At 37.5% G+C, this 21019-nt stretch overlaps 1 protein-coding gene across 5 annotated transcripts in view; it reads left to right on the top strand.

The window, feature by feature from the left end:
* Window positions 1-7756, top strand: part of U2SURP (U2 snRNP associated SURP domain containing) — a 55981-nt gene extending 48225 nt beyond the window's left edge. For 3 of the 5 annotated variants that reach the window (XM_079923208.1, XM_079923205.1, XM_079923204.1), the window contains exons 26-28: window positions 698-816; window positions 2059-2235; window positions 3388-7754. In XM_079923208.1, coding sequence (XP_079779334.1) covers window positions 698-816; window positions 2059-2235; window positions 3388-3526 — 435 coding nt within the window. In that variant the 3' untranslated portion in view covers window positions 3527-7754. Of the gene's footprint in view, window positions 1-697; window positions 817-2058; window positions 2236-3387 lie in introns of all 5 variants that reach the window. The other 2 variants (XM_079923206.1, XM_079923207.1) reach the window with 2 other exon arrangements.
* Window positions 7757-21019: the final 13263 nt, after the last annotated feature.

Below are 21019 nucleotides of genomic sequence, written 5' to 3'. Positions count from 1 at the left end.
TATTGAGTATTAATAGTATTTTAATAGTATTTTCTGATAGTATAGTATTTTCTGATGGACGAGTATTGTGAATAGCTCTTTCTCCTTTTCAACATATTACTTTGTAAGGGCTTTCCTTTGATTAAATCAACTTGCTGTACCATTAGAATCACTATTGACAATTTTATTGCAGTCTGAGTTGGAAAGGTCATTGTTCTGTTAGCTTTTTCCAATTGTTTTTTCAAGTGGAGGGACAGCACTCTAGGTAGTAGCTAAGAGAGCCCTGGCTCTGGAGCTTTGGCTCAAATCCTGACTTCACCATCCTGTATGACCACAGGCATGGTACTTAGCCTTTCTGAGTCTCATTTTTCATCTCTAGAATGAGGATAATGCTATTCCTAGGCATGTTTCGAGGAATTACATGAAATGGTATATGGAAAATTGTTCATTAATTGCTTGGCCTGTGGTAGGCACTCAGAAAATGTTTAGCTGCTGTCACTGGCATCACTATTATTATTCAGTATAAGTAGAAGAGTAGAAGAAATGACTGGTTTTCTGGAAGAGTAGGTATTTTAAAAAAATAGTTACACCTTCAGTAGTAATTTAAAAAATAGTTAACTAGAAGAGGCAATATTGTTTCATAAATGAGATTAACCAGGTTGGTGTTTTTAATGGCTAAATACTTTCTCTTTAAAAAAAAAAAAAAAAAAAAAAACAGGAGAAAGAGAAAGAATTAGAAAGAGAACGAGAAAGAGATAAGAAGGATAAAGAAAAATTGGAATCTCGATCCAAAGACAAGAAGGAAAAGGATGAGTGTACTCCAACAAGGAAAGAAAGGTATAACATTTCTCATTTAATGCCTATACTGGTTTCAGGATTTGGAATCATGTTTCATTTTGTAATATTTTCATCACTGGTGCCAACAAACTGGAAAAGTATTTTTGTGTGTGTGGTAAACATGTTTGGCCTCTGCCTGCAGGAGGCAGAATTAGCTGAGAAATGGGGCAGTCAGTTGGCACTTGGCTTAGTTATCTGGGACATCATCCCTTTACATGGTTCGTATGGTACCTTAGCCTTAGTTTGGTGCAAGAATTCAGTTACCGTATTAGGTATCAAACCTAAGGCTTAAATAACTAAACAACTTGCTAGATCTTACCTGTTGCCGCCAATATAAGCTTTTCTTCTGTGCTGAGGCTGATATCTGTAAACTTGAGTCTCCTGGTCCTGTTTGTAAAGGGAGTTTGTGTATATAGGCCATAGGGACTTGGTCCTCACTTTAAGGCTTTATTCTAATCAAAATCATTTCTCTTTTAGTTTTTATTCCTTACTTGCACAGTTCCTAAATCTCTGATTAGTAGAGAAAATTACTTCAGTTAACAGAATTGAGGTTTTCCTAATAAAAACCAAACAAATGCCAAGAAAAAAAATTTGGCTCAGTCACCCTACATATAGTTACAAATAACAGTTATACTAATTGGTTAAGTAGTAAATCTGTCACTTTTTTGTTTTCTATTATTATCTTGATATAATTTCAGATTTATAGAAAAGTTGCAAGAATAGTATAAAGAATTCCCAGATATCCTTCACCCATATTCCCCCAATGTTAAAATATTTCTCCTTTTGCTTTATTTTCTTCTTCCTCTTCCTTCCCCCCTCGTCCCCAATCATTTAAGAGTAGTGTGCCTACATGATGCCCCGTTTTCATACTTAACTACAGTAAAAGTTTCAAGATCAAACAACAACAAAAGTTTTCAAGAGCAGGAAATTAACATTTTAAAAAACATGATTGTCTAATCAGAGACCTTTATGAAATTTGGTCCATTGTTCCAATAATCTTTCTTAGAGCAGGAGAAAATCTAATTTAGTTGAATTCAGTTTTTGTCTAGATCAACCTATCTTTAAGACTTATTTGTTCTTAGTATAAAAGGCTTTGAATGTTGTTGGAAAATAACATTAATAAGGTTAGTGAAAATAAAGATAGTGTAAGCTGGTAGGAATTAAAAGCTAATTTAGTAGAAGGAAAATGAATACCTGATCCTTTGCTCACTTATGGAATGTTTTGGGGGCTTTGTTCCATAGGAAAAGGCGACACAGTACGTCCCCTAGCCCATCTCGCAGTAGCAGTGGTAGACGAGTGAAATCCCCATCACCAAAATCGGAGCGATCAGAGCGTTCAGAAAGATCTCATAAAGAGAGCTCACGGTCCAGGTCATCTCACAAAGATTCTCCTAGAGATGTTAGCAAAAAGGCCAAAAGGTAAACGCAAGTCATTTTTTTGTAATATTTGAAATGCCAGTTTCCTTGTCATTCCACCAGCTTTTGAAAATAATTTGGTTGGCAGCCATTTTTTAAAGGATTTTAGAAAACCAAACAGATATACTTTCATTTTAGAATCTTCCTTCCCATCTCACCACCCCAGCCTTGTCATGACTAAAGCACAAGAAAGCTTCCAACAAGGAAAGACCAGCCAAGAATTTTAAACATCAGTTTCCTGTGGAGTAGGGATAGCTGCTTTCCTTTCCTTTCTGTTCTTTAGCTTCTATAGAATATTCTTTGATTTTTGTCAAGGCTGAAAGAAAAATACGTTCTCCCTCCCCACCCAACAGTAATCTTATTAGCAAGTTCTTGGGTAGAGACTTATGGACATAGATACCATTTCTTCAGTGTTTAATTTAGTGTGTTATATACCTTTCTCCTCCTAGTTCCAGAAAGGTGGTTCAGAAATGTTTTATTTATCTAGTGTTTTATAGAAGAATTTTTCTGAGAGCTAAAACTGCTTTTTATCCTAAAACGTTTTTATTGTAACCATTTTTAGTAAAATCTTTATACAACAGATAAGTCTCTCTTTCTAAATGGTGCTTGTGCATATATGTATATACATGTTCATGAAAATTATATATATGTATATATAATTATTTGTTTTGGTAATTTTCATGAATAGCACTTACAGAGTTATGCTGTCTTAAATGATTTCGTCAAATGATATTGCAGTAGTTGGTTCTTTTCCCTTCAAGAAGATAGGCTGCAAAGCTGCTGCGTTTAAAAGTTTGTGAATGATCTTGGATGCCATTTTGAACTTTGGCTTATAATAATCTGGGGAGCTTGTTAAAATGCAAATTCCCAGTCCCTGCCTCTTGAGATTTTGATTCAGTAGAGCAGTAGTAAGGCTCAGGAATCTGTCTTTCTAAGCATGCATACCACCAATGATCACTGATGCAGTGCCTAGGAAGTACAAAATCTGTGTGTGTGTGTACACAGTAGGCGAAGCATAAACTTGGAAAGTTTACATCCTTTTTTATTTCAGTGACTTTCATTGTGCTCTCTTAAAGATCACTTTAGATAATTTAAAGATAGTCAGTTTTGATCACATGAGTACTTTGGTTAAATTGTTTTTGTTTGTTTCCTCAGATCTCCATCTGGTTCAAGGACACCTAAAAGGTCTAGGCGATCACGGTCTAGATCCCCTAAAAAATCAGGGAAGAAATCCAGATCCCAGTCCCGATCTCCACACAGGTCTCATAAAAAGTCAAAGAAAAACAAACACTGACATAAATTTTTAAGATGCTGTCACTTATTGGAAATGCGATTTTGTTTTGTGCCTGAACGGTCTGTTTTTTAAAAAAAAAACAAAAAAACAAAAAATCTAATGAAAGAGCATTCCTGGGGTTTTTCTTTGTTTGTGAATGCATGTGTAAACTCATAAGTAACTGCATCTGTAGACCTGTCGTTGTTTTATATTGTATAAATTACTTTCATTGTGGCTGTTTCTCAAGATGAGATTTTTATTGTGCTAATGAACTTCATCAAAAATGTGTATAATGGATCTGCTGGCAGTAGTAATATTTTGTTTTAGGATGTTGTGACTTAGCAAAAAATAATACAGATGTCTTCCCCCCTTTTGTAGCTTTGACAATTTGAATTAGATTTCAAATAAAATCTGAACAGAAAACTATAACGTTGTTTTTTTGCCCTATCGATGACATCAAGTCCCTTAAAGTCCTACTTAAGTGAGTTTAGCACTTCTGCTGTGTTTCTTATACCTAATGCACTTTACAAGCTCCATTGTTCAGGTAGCTAAAGTTTTATATTTACTAAGATGACTGTCAAAATTTAGGGACCTGAGACTCACATTTGGTAGGTTTGCCAACCAGTTTCTTTGGTAAGGTTCCCTTAAGTAATACTAGTACCCAGAGATCAAAAGACTACGCAAATGTGGTGTAGTCTTTTGTTAATGCAATGCCTGGTTAGAATATTTTTTTCTTTTTTCAGAGAAGCAATATGGTTTCAATAGACTTAACCTGTGTCCTGAGCAACTACTTATTTTCAGGGAAAAATTAAATTTCCATCTTTCGATTTCATCTTCTCTCATTAGAAAAGTTTACTTAAAAGTTTTCTAATAATAGTTGGCCATAGAATTTTTTTTTGAAGGTTACCCTTTTACAGCCCTCTGTAGGCTGTCTTTCAAACACTGGTATCAGAATATTTCTACAAGGTTCAGTGTAAAGCACCTTTGTTGGGTTTTTTTGGTTTGTTTTTAAAGAATTTAGTTTTAGGTTTAGCTTTAAGTAAAATTTAAAAATAAAATAATTTTCAGGAAACTTAACATCCAATGGTTTGTAAATTAAAGGTGCAAAAAGTTGATTTAAACCATTTGCAGAGTTGAAATCTGTAATACAGTGGTAATAAATTGCAGTATGAGGAAGAAATAAGAAAACTTGTGTAATGTTGAATATAATATTGCTATAATGTAATAAAGGGTTATGTAGACTTGAACTGACACTACTACTATTTGTGAATCTTGCTTTCAGTTTTTCATTTAGGCACTTTATACAATGCTTGATGTTTTTTCCCCCTCTTAATAGAGTAGAAAACTGTTCTAATAATGGATTGTTTTGAGTTAGCTTGTTTTTTAAAAATACCTTTTCAAGTTGTTTTACTTAGTCTTGCCTAGTCACAAAATAAAAAAGCTGTACTCATGATTTGAGGAGTAGGAATATCAGCTGAGCAGTGAGGCATGTTATTGCCAAACTGGGCAGACCTACAATAGCTGTAGAAATGAGCCAATCAGATTATTTTACTTAGTGGTTCTTATCAACATGCAATATTGCTTGAAAGTTATTCCCTTATCATGCACTCTTTTGTTTGTCCGTATTGTTAGGGTGTTAATTGCTAAATGTTGCTCAGAATAATTAAACATGAACATTTGGTGCTGGTTTTTAAAAACCTACAAATATAGCCATTTTTAAAGAGCATGTTTTTCTCCCCTGTTCATTGCCTGGGAGAATGGAATTTTATATAATTACCTTTCTTTGCAGAAATAACAATGTTGAGTTGCTGGTGATTGCGGGCACTCTGTCATTCATTGGTATCTAGTATAGGCTTAGAAATGATAAGTCAGGAAATGATTTTGCCAGTCAAGTTGCAAGGAGTACTTCTTTTTCTCTCTTTAAAAAAATATCCTGGAGAAGCAGGAGTGTGTAGAAATTGTTAGGTCAGTTTCGGGTGCTTATATTTAGTATTTTTTCTACTGCAGTGGGACATAGCAGTTCTTTTAATCTGCGTCCAGATATAACGAACATCGTTTATCTATCTTAGAGTGGGTGAGACTGGCTTCCTTTTGGGTGATGGGTGGGGATTGTGTAGGCTTGGTAGAATATGTATTCTGTGAAGTTTGCTAATGTTCGTATTAGATTGTATTGGATTTTTTTCCCCTGGAATTGCAAATGGTATTGTTAGATAGGTTATTTCCAACTTAATGAGAAAATATCCAGAGTAAGTGTGTTTAATTCTCCATGGATTCTGTGAAAGCTTAACGGTCAGAAATTGGTGAATTGTAAGGGAGGAGATATTCTCTACCATATTTTTATAATAGCATGTCATTCCTGTTTCCTGTCTAAAGAACACTTAATTAGATAGCAAAACTTCTACAGGTTGACTAAAATGTTTGTAGGTGTGGCCATCCAGTTATAGGAAATACCCTGTTTCAGCTCTGTGATAGACAGTTATCCTCCACCACAGCTACATGTAGGAGGAAATCCTCTGATGGCTACTCTTTTTATAAAGGGCGTGGCTTAAACCCTTCACTCTCTAACATGCACAGGGATTCCTTACCAGGTTAATACCACTTAATCTCTCATTCTTTGACAGGTGAGAGAAAGTAAATCATGTTTGTGAATCTTTCTTTGACTTTGTATTTCCTTATTACTGTTAATAAGCTTATGGGCACTTCTGGACTGCAACATGTTGAGAAGTTAGAGACTAAAGAACTAAAACAAAAAGCCCTGACCCAAAAGATCACTTTTATTTGGCTCAGAGTGTTCTTGGCATTTCTGCTAAAGTTTGCAGAAAGTACTATACACTGACCTAGTTTTTCTTTATTGCAGACCATTCCTGAGACTTTTATCCCAATTAAAGGATCTTAGAGGGAGGAAATACTTGCTTATGACTTTCACATTTTTTCCCACAAACTTTAATATTCTTGAGCACTTGAAAATACTTTAAAGAAATTCTAATCGTGAGCTAATATAGTTTATTAGAAATATTCTGCCCATATTTGCCTCCATTGTGGTATAAGTTCTGAAAAAATTACATGGACATGATAATAGTATATGATTATTAAAAATGACATGAAATAAGTATTGTCCAAGTGACTTAACCTGTTCTGATGACCACAACAGTGTGATTTCTTTAGCAGAGAAAGTTGTTTTTAAAAATAAATAGTACCACTTTTCTAAGAAAATAAGAGCTTCTTTTTGCTTTGTTGTTTTCCTCTTCTATTATATATTAATGGAAAAGCTACAGAAAATTCAGTGCAGGTACTAATGAAGACACTAGTGTAAGTTTAAAGGAACATATGACTGTAAAAACTCATGAAGTGCTTGGTTTCTTCATATTCCACATGCATGTTTTAGAATAGATTTTAGGGAGTATTTAATTCATTTTCCTTTTGGCATTTTTCTTTATTTTGTTATCAACTTCCCAGGACTTAGATGATACACAAATACAGATCCCAGGGGATGTGTTGTGATGCTGGACTAAAAGGTGGGAATGCGCTGCTGTCCAGAGTGAGCCATGTTCCAGTGTTGAAAATTCAATGCCTCAGTGTTTATTCAGTACCACCTCATGGAGCGTCAGTGTACTCGGATTATATGTATAATTGGTTATTTATATAGTTTTGTAGATCTGTAGATAAATGCCCTCATTCATTTTTATATGTAATTGTGCTTGGAGTATTTTTGTGTTTTATTCTTTGACTTCAACAGGGTCTTGTACGTTATATCTTTGGTGATTTGAAATATCAGGAAAGACAAATTTTCAGAAATGAGAATAATACAGTTGAAATCAGCTTAGCTGAAATATTCTATAGCAAGACAATTTCTTTTGGGTGAACTGATTCCATAATTAATTACTCTTGATGTAAGGATTCAGTTTATTGTGGAGTTGCTTTCCAGACTGTCACTTTATAGTTTTTCTACATAAAGATTATATAGTTGCAAACAAAGGTTGTGGAATTTCCTTTTTGTTGTTGTTTTTTGACTTTTAATTACTTTAATAAAATACGTTGTTTTCATAGCAAACTTTAGACTGTTCATGTAATTTTCTCCATACAGTTTTTCTAATGTAAGCCCAGCAAACCATATCTAGTTTTCAGCAGCGTTATCCCAAGTGAAATAAGTGATGTGTCATATTTATCAGTTATAGCTAAAATGTTACTACATTATACATGTTTAAACCATAATAAAATATTGTCATGATAGATGATTTTTTTTTTTTTTTTTTTTTTTGTGGTACGCGGGCCTCTCACTGCTGTGGACTCTCCCGTTGCGGAGCACAGGCTCTGGACGCGCAGGCTCAGCGGCCATGGCTCATGGGTCCAGCTGCTCCGCGGCACGTGGGATCTTCCCGGACCGGGGCACGAACCCATGTCCCCTGCATCGGCAGGCGGACTCTTGACCACTGTGCCACCAGGGAAGCCCTAAATGATTTTTTTGATAAGGAAATTTTAGTTCCTTATTGGTTCCACTTTTTAAAGAGAGTTTGTTCTGTTTTATGGAGGCAATTTTCAAACATATATGAAAGTAGAATAATAGGATGAGCATTCCTAGTACCCATCGGTCTGCAAATACCAAGTTATTAGTCTCTAAATGTCTCTAAGTGTTTTCTTTTTTAAAACATAACCACAGTATCATTATCACATTAAAAATAATTTATTGGTTCCTTTAAAATCTTTTAAATTGTGGTAAAATACTCATAACAAAATTTACCATCCTAACCATTTTTGGGTGTACAGTTTAGTCGTGTGAAGTATGTTCACATTGTTATGCAACCTGTCTCCAGAACTTTTCATGGTACAAAACTGAAATTGTGTACCTATTAAACATTACTCCCCCATCCCCACACCCGGCAACCACCATTTTTTACTTTCTGTGAGTTTGACTACTTCAGATACTGCATGCAAGTAAGGGGAATCATACAGAACTTGTCTTTTTGTGACTAGCATATTTCACTTAGCATAATGTCCCTTCAGGTTCATCCCTGTGGTAGCATGTGCATTGGTTCTTTTTTAAAGCCTACTTTTTCTTTTAAAATTTCTATATTTTCTTATAGAATTTGAAAAGTTTTTTCTGCAAATGGCACATTAGCATTTTCTATTTTGAGTAAAAACTTAAAAAAGAAAACAGAGTAATACCAAGTATATATGCCAACCACTGACTTTTTTTTATCACTTTTGTGCTGTGTTCTCCTTAAATGATTATGTATGATACGATTTCACATCAACATATCATAGCATGGGGTGCAAAATACACTTTCAAAGCATATGTGATTTTGAAATTGTAGTGTATTAATATAAATGACCATACTCAAATGCTTTTTTAGCTTATTTATTGCCTGATGAAAAGGAAACTAAAATTCTGGCATTTAGTATACTCAGTGTTTAGATTAGACACTCATTTTGCCACAAAGGCAAAAAAAACTTTTGTTTTAATTTTTTTTAGTTATTTTTTCCTATTAGAAAACACAGAGCATGAAACTGTTTGGAATAAAGAACTTACTTTTTGATTTTTTTTTTTTCTCCGGTACGTGGGCCTCTCACTGTCGTGGCCTCTCGCGTTGTGGAGCACAGGCTCCGGACGCGCAGGCTCAGCGGCCATGGCTCACGGGCCCAGCCGCTCCGCGGCATGTGGGATCTTCCCGGACCGGGGCACGAACCCGTGTCCCGTGCATCGGCAGGTGGACTCTCAACCACTGCACCACCAGGGAAGCCCTACTTTTTGATTTTTAAATGAGATGTGGCATAGCATAATGGAGGAAGAGGAAGAGGCTGGTCTGTGGCCTTATATTTGAACTTATTTGAACTTGAATACCAGCTCTTCCCCACTATTAGCTGTGTGATCCTTTGGAATCTATTCTTGCCTATAAGATGGCAATAACCTTGCCTGTTTATTTTAAGGATGAAATCACATGTAAATGACTGGCGTGTAGTTGTCATGCGGTGGTAGTTTAATAAACTTTCAGTATTCCTGGACACTAGTGATGGGAACATCTTTTAACTAAAAATAGATCAACACTACAATTCTGTAGTACTGGTACCTTTAAAAGATACATTTGTGTACTTGATTTGTATTTAGTTAACAGATTTTGTGGACTTACACTTGGGGATATGTTGCTTTGTTGCACACTGAATATCACTTCATAATTTGCTGTCAAGTCTTGTAGATGACGTTTAATTCTTGATCTCCTTTGAGAAAAACATTTTCATTAAGCAGGTTTTTAAAGATACTTTTTAAATTGTCAGTTATTATTATGGAATTCCCCTAACCAAAGTTCCTGAAAGGAAGCTCATAAAGCAAAATCCAAATGTAAACAACTTAAATAGGGTATATGGTGGAAAGAGCCTGGAAAATAGTATAAAATAGGATGAAGCACTCACTGGATTCTTTGACCAAGTTCAAAGTTAAAACAAAGAAAAGCTATACCAGTTACCAGAGCTGAGCAACAGTATGCGATATTCACAGAACGTGTGGACAGAGAACAGCATGAGGGAAGACCAAAAAGAGGGTTAGTGATGTGAGGGTAATTGAACTCCTGTGTTTTGTGTATATTTGCAAGTTACGATTTGTATTTTCAGATTATGCAGAAATAAGAAATGTACCCTAAAACTACTTTTAGAAAGGAGAGCTGAAACTATATAGAATTTGAAAAGGAAATTACACTTCAAATTCTACTCAGAAGTAATGGCTTTGTAGTAAAATACCTTTCAGGACATTTGTAATGATCTTTGGAGTTCTCAGCAGCTGCACCAACATGAATCTAGAAGAGCGAAACTTTGCTTAAAAACACTGTTTCGTTCTCCATATAGCTGAAACATTGAAATCGAAACGAGTAAGTACCTCACTATCCATTGGCTACCTTAAGCAGCTTAAATAGTCCTGTTACATGAAGTTGCTATCAGATGATTTTTCTTTCAGCATATTTTGTTTCATTGCTGCAATAGCTATTGGGTGTGAGCAGTTTGTTAAACAGCACTTAGGAAGATGCTTTTCAGATGGTTTTTAGCCATGCTAAAGTTTTCGGGCCTCTCACTGCTGTGGCCTGTCCCGTTGCGGAGCACAGTCTCTGGACGCGCAGGCTCAGCGGCCATGGCTCACGGACCCAGCCGCTCCACGGCATGTGGGATCTTCCCGGACCGGGGCGTGAACCCGTGTCCCCTGCATCGGCAGGCGGACTCTCAACCACTGCGCCACCAGGGAAGCCCCCATGCTAAAGTTTTAATAAAGGATGTGTCAAACTCTTCACTCACTTCTGGGAAAGTTAGCTATCTGGGCCTAATACAGGCCTCCCTTACAGGGTGTAGTGTGGTATCAAAAACGAAAAGGTGTTCTGAGTAGGTTTTCTAATCTTTATAGTCTCTAATCACAACATTTAGCTAATGGGAATTTCAACTCTAAATTTCGAGATCACATATGTACCTTATGTATTTCATAGGGTGCTTATCCTTAACTTCTCCTGATATATCCATCTTACTTTAAGAATGTGTCCTCTCCAGAAAAAGCAGCAGCATGTCCGAGTCTGTGCCAAATACTATATACGTGTGCCACAAAGCAGAAGTATCACTCAAGTACTTCTCAAGAGGCATCAGCGTCTACAAGTACCTGTTGAATGCTGAATTGATTGCCCTAAGAGCATGCTTAATTTTACTCAAATAGTAGGCATATGTTAGAGAATGTCTTTAAGCAGGGGATCATCTTTTTACCTGTTCTCTTGACTGACGTGGAACTTGTCGAAACCTGTCAGAATATTCTTCATTTGCATGTATTATGAAATCTCATGTATTCTTTTTCTATTACATAATAAAGTGGTGACTAACAATATATGAAGAACGAGAGAAAGTTTTGGTGCTAAGATAAAGAATTACTCTGCCTGCTGTATGTTTCAGAGCTTATGGTACCATTCACAACAAGTTGCAGAATTCTACTAGATCTGTTTCCGTGTATTTCCAGAACAGCTTATCTTATAATAGTCTTCATGATTAACAGTCACGGCACATACACTGATACTGTCCTACTCAGTGAATAGTTCAAATGATTCTCTTCAGGTACCATAGCCTATCACAATGGAATTCAAAGTACTTAGCTACAGAGATCACATCATGGCTTTCCTTGTACCTCATACGTCCTTGGAATAAAGGAAAAAAAGCCTTCAAGTTATTTTTAGTGCCTGAGTATACTAGTACCTACCCCTCTTTATCCTAGACTTTGGCCTTTTGTCAGTTTATCTTGATGTCCTTACATGCACCCATTGGGGATCCAAAGGCCCTTGAAGACCTTGCAAAACTCCTCATGTCTGCGTGGAAGGTGTTTTACCTCTGTTGAAACAGACCCTTTTGTTGAATATGGAGGAGGATATAATGTACTTTTGGAGAAAATAGAGGACTTGCCTGACCTCCTTACCTCTTCTGATTGCCTTGTAGTGCTTTTTTTTTTCCCCTCCCCACTTTCTCTGAAGTTTTTAGTTCTTTGCTTGCAGAATGTGTTGAAGACAACAAGGTAAACATGATAAAATATCTGATCATGGCTAAAATGATATTTCTCGTTGATCTGTACAGATGCTTACCTCTGACCAAAACACTGCCCAGGGCAAGAAGGAAGACTTGAGGCGAAGACACAAGATATTAGACATAATCACTTCCTTCATCTCATGTATGAATGAGTCTAGTTGTCAGACCTCAAGACCTTAGAGCTTTTTGGATATTTTGGGTGGAATGTGATTTCTAAAGAAGAATTTCTGACCTTGATCATCTTTAAGAACTCTAGATTAGCTCCTACAGGGCTTGATAGAAAGTTTACAAAAGCCGAGTGCCTCCTTGAGAACCAAGTTCTTTGTATTTTGTAGCCCAGCAGAACTTGGCCAAACAATATAATACAATACCCGGACTCCAAAGCCTCTCTTCAACTTTGCTTCGTTGCAAAACGTGGCTTCCAATCACTTCCCAGCTGTGTGGCCTTGGTCACGATGCCTCTTTCCTTATCAGCACAAGTGCACCATCCCCTTTATACGGTTCATCAACAAACTGAGCATTTGCTGCACACCTGGCATTGTTCTAGGCGCAGGGGGTATATGGTGATGATAGAACAAGGTCTTTCTCGTGGAATTTACATCTTAATGGGAGGAGCCAGACAAAATCAAACAAGATCATTTCCAGTGGTTCAAGGTCCTGAAAAACAAAAAGCGGGCAGTGAGACAGAAAGTGGATGAGAGGTGCCTCTTTTAGATAGGGTAGTCAAGGAGGGCCTCGTAGTGGTGGTAATGTTTGAGCTGAGAACTGAGTAATAAGGTAGGACTGGTTGTGTGAAGATAGGGCACTGAGTGCTCCAGGCCCAGGGAGCTGCAAGTATGGCTGTGTTAAGGAACAGTGTTGGTGTGATGAGGAATGGAAAGCAGTCAGTGTGGCGCCAGTGCAGTGAGGAAAGGAAGGCGTGGAATGAGGTGAGGTTAGGAAGAACTTGACAGTTTTAAGCAAGGGAGTGATGTAGTTTCAGATCACTGGCCACTGTGCAGAGAGGCAAGAGGGGAAACAGAACTTAGGAAGTTCTTGGCTGTGAAAATTAAATGAGATCGTGTAAGTGAAGTATCTGGCATTGCCTCGAGCACATAGCAGCTCTCTAATAATTCAACCTCTCCTCTCATCATTTTCTTGGATCTTATGATTCCTTTCTTCCCAGCAGAGGCTAAGCATTCACTTTAAGATTAACTTCACTTGACCTCTCTTAAACAAATTCAACCAGATCAGGACACAGCACCCCTGTTGCTGGTATATGAGGAAATTATAAATTGTGTAGACTACATAGCATTCCTTCACTGCCACCCGCTGCCACTACTGCCTACTGCACTGCAGGGTGTTCATAGGTACTACTTGGAAAAGGGAGTTGTGTGGTCAAATCAGTTGAGAAACACCAGGCTAAATAGACTTCTTTACAGCAGTCCTTCTCAGAACCTTGACTATGGACTATGTATGCCCAGGCAGGAGACGTTATGTCATTTCCCAAACGTATCTGATCTCAGAGGGCTAAAGTTCCACTGAACATACTTTGGAAAACACTTTCAAACTGTGATTGGGCAACTTTATTTTTTGGAGTCTGATGAACTGATTGATGGGTTGGTTAGATTAGTCAGTGTCCTTGGGCACAAGTCAGTGAGACCATCTTTTGCTAAATTAAGCAATAAAGGAATTCAATTCAGCAGGATGTAGAGCGCAGCAGGCAAGGGAGCTGGAATCACAGTGGTGGGCAGTCTGGCCAGGCCCCCACCAGGAAGGATCACAGCTCCAGCCTTCTTCAGCCTCTTTGTTCTTCTCCTGGAGGTTTGGGTTCCAGGAAGGGGGCACCTGATGGACCTAGCTTTCCAGTCATAAGCTTTTAGAAAATATATAACTTTAATGGCTACAAACAATCCTTTACTGTAGTTTGCCAAGACCCTGTTGTTAGAAACTTGGGTTGTTTCCACTTTTTTCTAAACAATGCTGTGATGAACATCACCATGTATATAAAATTTTTGTTTTCATTCTTCAAAAAACCTTTTGGATTATTCCCAGATATGGAATAATTGGGTCAAAGAATGTAAACATTTTAAAGCTCATGTGATGCATGTTGCCAACTTTCTTTCCAAATAGGTACCATTTTAGACTTTATGTAATGTTGGGGGATGGGTATTTCACCACACCTTTGCCACCATTGGGAACTTGTGATGTACAATTTAAAAAATTAATTCAAATTGGATGAAATTACTTGCTCCCAGCTGGGGAGATTTCTGGAATCCATAAAACAGAGGGTGATTTTGGCAGGCTATATAGATGAATGAGGTAACTGGTCCAGTCATCTGAAGAAACGTGTAGGTTTAAAGCAATTCCACTTGCAGGAGCCATACTGTGTGGCAGCCATATCCCTAGAGCCACACTAATTTCCTCTGACATCCGAGGCAAAAGGCCAAATACTCCTGATATGAATCAATTGTAACTCAGTTTTTTTTTAAAAAAATCACTATTTTATATTATCTTTAGAAGGGAGAGAAATTATATATAATAAATGTAAGTCTTTAGGTGGCTTTAGCTGTTTTCAATTTTTTGTGTAATTTTGGCAAGTTAGTTTTCCATGTGCATACGTGTCTGAGTATGGTTATGTGTTACAGAAGGGGACTGGGGGAGATAGAAAGGAAGACACCTCTGGTACATGAAAAGATCAAGCCAAGCAATGCTGTGTGTCTTCTTTTCCAGACGAGGGGCCACCTAGGCAGGTTTCCATTTTTCTACTATATCCTGGTATGTGTAAGAGGAAACTTCTCCTCCCAGATGACTCGAGATGGAATACTGCGAGATCCTCCCTCACTGAGTCAATAAAAAGTTGGACCTTAAGGTTCTTATCTTCCAAATCTTGTGTTTGATTAAGCTAAAGAGTAGCAATATTGAACGTTAAGCGTGGTAGATAGCAAGGTGGAAAGGGGAACCATACCTCCCAAGCTTCCTACCCCCATCACCATGCACCCAGTTATGAGATACCCCCAGCTTCTGGGCCAGGAAGGAGCCAGTGCTTTTGGTGTGGGTTTGCCCCTTTAACAACAGGGGTCAGATCAGCAGTGAACCTCCCTTAAGCCTCTACCCCCATCACCAAATGTCAAGAAGAGGTCCTCACATCTCCTGTGGTCCGAAGAAAACCACAGATACCCAACTCTCCCTCTCTCCCTTTCCGTTCTCACAGCTTCTCACAACTGATTCGACCATTATTTTTCTTTCTTCCACCAAGACTGAGTTTTCCCAATCCTTCAGCCCGGGTTATGTCAGTTATCATGAGGAGCCCCAGACTCCCACGTCACCCTTCACCTCCAACATTCTAATACACCTCAGGCTGAATATTCCCTGTTCTGTTCAGGATTCACGGACCAACAGAAACAAAATCCCCGATGTTCTCAGTCTCCTTTCTGAATGTTCCTGCTGCCTTCTGGTTTTCATTTGAGCAGAATGTAATAGGAACATTCAGAAAAGATGTTGCAGATACAGGAGATTTTGCTACTGTTGGACTGTGAATCCAGGAGGACAAGGTTTATGACCTCCGTGTATAATCTCATTTGGAAATAACATTGGAGGTCTTTTTTTTTTTTTGAATTTTTGAATTTTATTTTATTTACTTTATTCTCTACATCTCTGTCTCAATTTCTGCCCTGCAAACCGGTTCATCTGTACCATTTTTCTAGGTTCCACATATATGCGTTAATATATATTTGTTTTTCTCTTTCTGACTTACTTCACTCTGTATGACAGTCTGTAGATCCATCCACGTCTCTACAAATGACCCAGTTTTGTTCCTTTTTATGGCTGAGTAATATTCCATTGTATATATGGACCACATCTTAATCCATTCATCTGTCAATGGGCATTTAGGTTACTTCCATGACCTGGCTATTGTAAGTAGTGCTGCAGTGAACATTGGGGTGCATGTGTCTTTTTGAATTATGGTTTTCTCTGGGTATATGCCCAGTAGTGGGATTTCTGGGTCATATGGTAATTCTATTTTTCGTTTTTTAAGGAACCTCCATACTGTTCTCCATAGTGGCTATATCAATTTACATTCCCACCAGCAGTGCAAGGGGTTCCCTTTTCTCCACACCCTCTCCAGCATTTGTTGTTTTTAGATTTTCTGATGATGCCCATTCTAACTGGGGTTAGTTGATACCTCATTGTAGTTTTGATTTGCATTTCTCTAATAATTAGTGATGTTGAGTAGCTTTACATGTGCTTCTTGGCCATCTGTATGTCTTCTTTGGAGAAATGTCTATTTAGGTCTTCTGCCCAGTTTTTGATTGGGTTGTTTGTTTCTTTTAATATTGAGCTGCATGAGCTGTTTATATATTTTGGAGATTAATCCTTTGTCCATTGATTTGTTTGCAAATATTTTCTCCCATTCTGAGGGTTGTCTTTTCATCTTGTTTGTAGTTTCCTTTGCTTTGCAAAAGCTTTTAAGGTTCATTAGGTCCCATTTGTTTATTTTTGTTTTTATTTCCATTACTCTAGGAGGTGGAGCAAAAAAGATCTTGCTGTGATTTATGTCAAAAAGTGTTCTGCCGATGTTTTCCTCTAAGAGTTTTATAGTGTCTGGTCTTACATTTAGGTCTTTAATCCATTTGGAGTTTATTTTTGTGTATGCTGTTAGAGAGTATTCTAATTTCATTCTTTTACATGTAGCTGTCCAGTTTTCCCAGCACCACTTATTGAAGGGACTGTCTTTTCTCCATTGTATATCTTTGCCTCCTTTGTCATAAATTAGTTGACCATAGGTGCGTGGGTTTATCTCTGGGTTTTCTATCCTGTTCCATTGATCTATATTTCTGTTTTTGTGCCGGTACCATACTCTCTTGATTACTGTAGCTTTAGAGTATAGTCTGAAGTCAGGGAGCCTGATTCCTCCAGCTCCGTTTCTCTTTCTCAAGATTGCTTTGGCTATTCGGGGTCTTTTGTGTTTCCAAACAAATTGTGAAATTTTTGGTTCTAGTTCTGTGAAAAATGCCAGTGGTAGTTTGATAGGGATTGCTTTGGATCTGTAGATTGCTTTGGTTGTATAGTCATTTTCACAATATTGATTCTTCCAATCCAAGAACGTGGTATACCTCTCCATCTGTTGGTATCATCTTTAATTTCTTTCATCAGTGTCATAGTTTTCTGCATACAGGTCTTTTTTCGCCTTAGGTATGTTTATTCCTAGGTATTTTATTCTTTTTGTTGCAGTGGTAAATGGGAGTGTTTCCTTAATTTCTCTTTCAGATTTTTCATCATTAGTGTATAGGAATGCAAGAGATTTCTGTGCATTAATTTTGTATCCTGCAACTTTACCAAATTCATTGATTAGCTCTAGTAGTTTTCTGGTGGCATCTTTAGGATTCTCTATGTATAGTATGATGTCATCTGCAAACAGTGACAGTTTTACTTCTTCTTTTCCAATTTGTATTCCTTTTATTTCTTTTTCTTCTCTGATTGCTGTGGCCAGGACTTCCAAAACTATGTTGAATAATAGTGGTGAGAGTGGACATCCTTGTCTTGTTCCTGATCTTAGAGGAAATGCTTTCAGTTTTTCACCATTGAGAATGATGTTTGCTGTGGGTTTGTCGTATATGGCCTTCATTATGTTGAGGTAGGTTCCCTCTATGCCCCCTTTCTGGGGAGTTTTTTTCATAAATGGGTGTTGAATTTTGTCAAAAGCTTTTTCTGCATCTATTGAGATGATCATATGGTTTTTCTTCTTCAGTTGTTAACATGGTGTATCACATTGATTGGTCTGCATATATTGAAGAATCCTTGCATCACGGGGATAAATCACTCGATCATGGTGTATGATCCTTTTAATGTGCTGTTGGATTCTGTTTGCTAGTATTTTGTTGAGGATTTTTGCATCTATATTCATCAGTGATATTGGTGTGTAATTTTCTTTTTTTTGCAGTACCTTTGTCTGGTTTTGGTATCAGGGTGATTGTGGCCTCCTAGAATGAGTTTGGGAGTGTTCCTTCCTCTGCAGTTTTTTGGAAGAGCTTGAGAAGGATGGGTGTTAGCTCTTCTCTGAAAGTTTGATAGAATTCACCTGTGAAGCCATCTGGTCCTGGACTTTTGTTTTTTGGAAGATTTTTAATCACAGTTTCAATTTCATTACTTGTGATTGGTCTGTTCATATTTTCTCTTTCTTCCTGGTTCATTCTTGGAAGGTTATACCTTTCTAAGAATTTGTCCATTTCTTCCAGGTTGTCCATTTTATTGGCACAGAGTTGCTTGTAGTAGTCTCTTAAGATGCTTTGTATTTCTGTGGTGTCTGTTGTAACTTCCCCTTTTTCATTTCTAATTTTATTGATTTGAGTCCTCTTCCTCTTTTTCTTGATGAGTCTGGCTAATGGTTTATCAATTTTTTTTGTCTTCTCAAAGAATCAGCTTTTAGTTTTATTGATCTTTGCTATTGTTTTCTTCTTTTCTATTTCATTTATTTCTGCTCTGATCTTTATGATTTCTTTCCTTCTACTAACTTTGGGTTTTGTTTGCTCTTCTTTCTCTAGTTCCATTAGGCGTAAGATTAGAGTGTTTATTTGAGGTGTTTGTTGTTTCTTGAGGCAGGATTTTATTGCTATAAACTTCCCTCTTAGAACTGCTTTTGCTGTATTCCATAGGTTTTGGATCATCGTGTTTTCATTGTCATTTGTCTCTAGGTATTTTTTGATTTCCTCTTTGATTTCTTCAGTGATCTCTTGGTTATTTAGTAACGTATTGTTTAGCCTCCATGTGTTTGTGTTTTTTGTGTTTTTTTCCCTGTAATTGATTTCTAATCTCATAGCATTGTGGTCAGAAAAGATGCTTGATATGATTTCAACTTTCTTTAATTTACTGTGTCTTGATTTTTGGCCCAAGATGTGATCTATCCTGGAGAATGTTCCGTGCACACTTGAGAAGAAAGTGTAATCTGCTGTTTTGGGATGGAGTGTCCTATAAATATTAATTATGTCTATCTGATCTATTGTGTCATTTAAAGTTTTTGTTTCCATATTAATTTTCTGTTCGGATGATCTGTCCATTGGTGTAAGTGAGGTGTTAAAGTCCCCCACCATTATTGTGTTACTGTTGATTTCCTCTTTTATAGCTGTTAGCAGTTGCTGTATGTGTTGAGGTGCTCCTATATTAGGTGCATATATATTTATAACTGTTATATCTTCTTCTTGGATTGATCCCTTGATCCTTATGTAGTGTCCTTCCTTGTCTCTTGTAACATTCTTTATCTTAAAGTCTATTTGATCTGATAGGAGTATTGCTACTCCTGCTTTCTTTTGATTTCCATTTGCATGGAATATTTTTTTCCATCCCCTCACTTTCAGTCTGTATGTGTTCCTAGGTCTGAAGTGGGTCTCTTGTAGACAGCATCTATATGGGTCTTGTTTTTGTATCCATTCAGCGAGCCTATGTCTTTTGGTTGGAGCATTTAATCCATTCACGTTTAAGGTAATTATCGATATGTATGTTCCTATGACCATCTTCTTAATTGTTTTGGGTTTGTTTTTGTAGGTCCTTCTCTTCTCTTGTGTTTCGCACTTAGAGAAGTTCCTTTAGCATTTGTTGTAGAGCTGGTTTGGTGGTGCTGAATTCTCTTAGCTTTTGCTTGTCTGTAAAGCTTTTGATTTCTCCATCGAATCTGAATGAGATCCTTGCCGGGTAGAGTATTCTTGGCTGTAGGTTCTTCCCTTTCATCACTTTAAGTATATCATGCCACTCCCTTCTGGCTTGTAGAGTTTCTACTGAGACATCAGCTGTTAACCTTATGGGAATTCCCTTGTTGCTTTCAATAATTTTTCTTTGTCTTTAATTTTTGTCAGTTTGATTACTATGTGTCTCACTTGTTTCTCCTTGGGTTTATCCTGCCTGGGACTCTCTGTGCTTCCTGGACTTTGGTGGCTATTTCCTTTCCCATGTTAGGGAAGTTTTCAACTATAATCTCTTCAAATATTTTCTCAGGTCCTTTCTGTCTCTCTTCTCCTTCTGCGACCCCTATAATGCGAATGTTGTTGCTTTCAATGTTTTCCCAGAGGTCTCTTAGGCTGACTTCGTTTCTTTTCATTCTTTTTTCTTTATTCTGTTCTGCAGCAGTGAATTCCACTGTTCTATCTTCCAGGTCACTTATCCGTTCTTCTGCCTCAGTTATTCTGCTATTGATTCCTTCTAGTGTATTTTTCATTTCAGTTATTGTATTATTCATCTTTTTGTTTGTTCTTTAATTCTTCTAAGTGTTTGTTAAACATTTCTTGCACCTTCTCAATCTTTGCCTCCATTTTTTTCCCGAGGTCCTGGATCATCTTCACTATCATTATTCTGAATTCTTTTTCTGGAAGGTGCCTATCTCCACTTCATTTAGTTGTTTTTCTGGGGTTTTATCTTGTTCCTTCATCTGGTACATAGCCCTCTGCCTTTTCATCTTGTCTGTCTTTCTGTGAATGTGGTCTTTGTTCCACAGGCTGCAGGATTGTAGTTCTTTTCTTTTCTGCTGTCTGCCCTCTAACATCGGAGGTCTTAAATATGAGTTCCTGTGTGCAGATGTGGCTCGAAAGTCCTCTTCTTCTCCATGATAGACACTGAGGTCCTCACGGATCAGGTAGCCCCATGGGACTATGATTACAGAGTGATGAAAGATCCTAGACACTTCCCAGGGTGCCTTCTGGCCACGTGTATTTAAACTGGGTCAAAGCATCATGTTGCCTAAGAGGGGAATACATTTAGGAGTGAAGGCATTTGCATTCAAGAGGCTGCCTCTTATTCTGAAAATGATCCTGGGCCAGAGTCAGGCAACTTGGGTTCTTCCATGAACCAGCTGTGTGACTTGGGCAAGAAATGTGCTGTCCTTGAGCCTCAGGGTCCTGTGAGTCAAACCACTGTTTCTCAAACACCAGACCACAGACCAGCCACATCAGAATCACTGGGGAGATCTCAGAACTCAGATTCCAGGTCCCACCTCTGAGATCCTGGTTCAGCAGG

Source organism: Stenella coeruleoalba (genome assembly GCF_951394435.1).
Source record: "Stenella coeruleoalba genome assembly, chromosome: 5".
In the NCBI taxonomy this organism is placed as follows: domain Eukaryota; kingdom Metazoa; phylum Chordata; class Mammalia; order Artiodactyla; family Delphinidae; genus Stenella; species Stenella coeruleoalba.
This window is presented reverse-complemented; position numbering and strand designations above follow the sequence as displayed.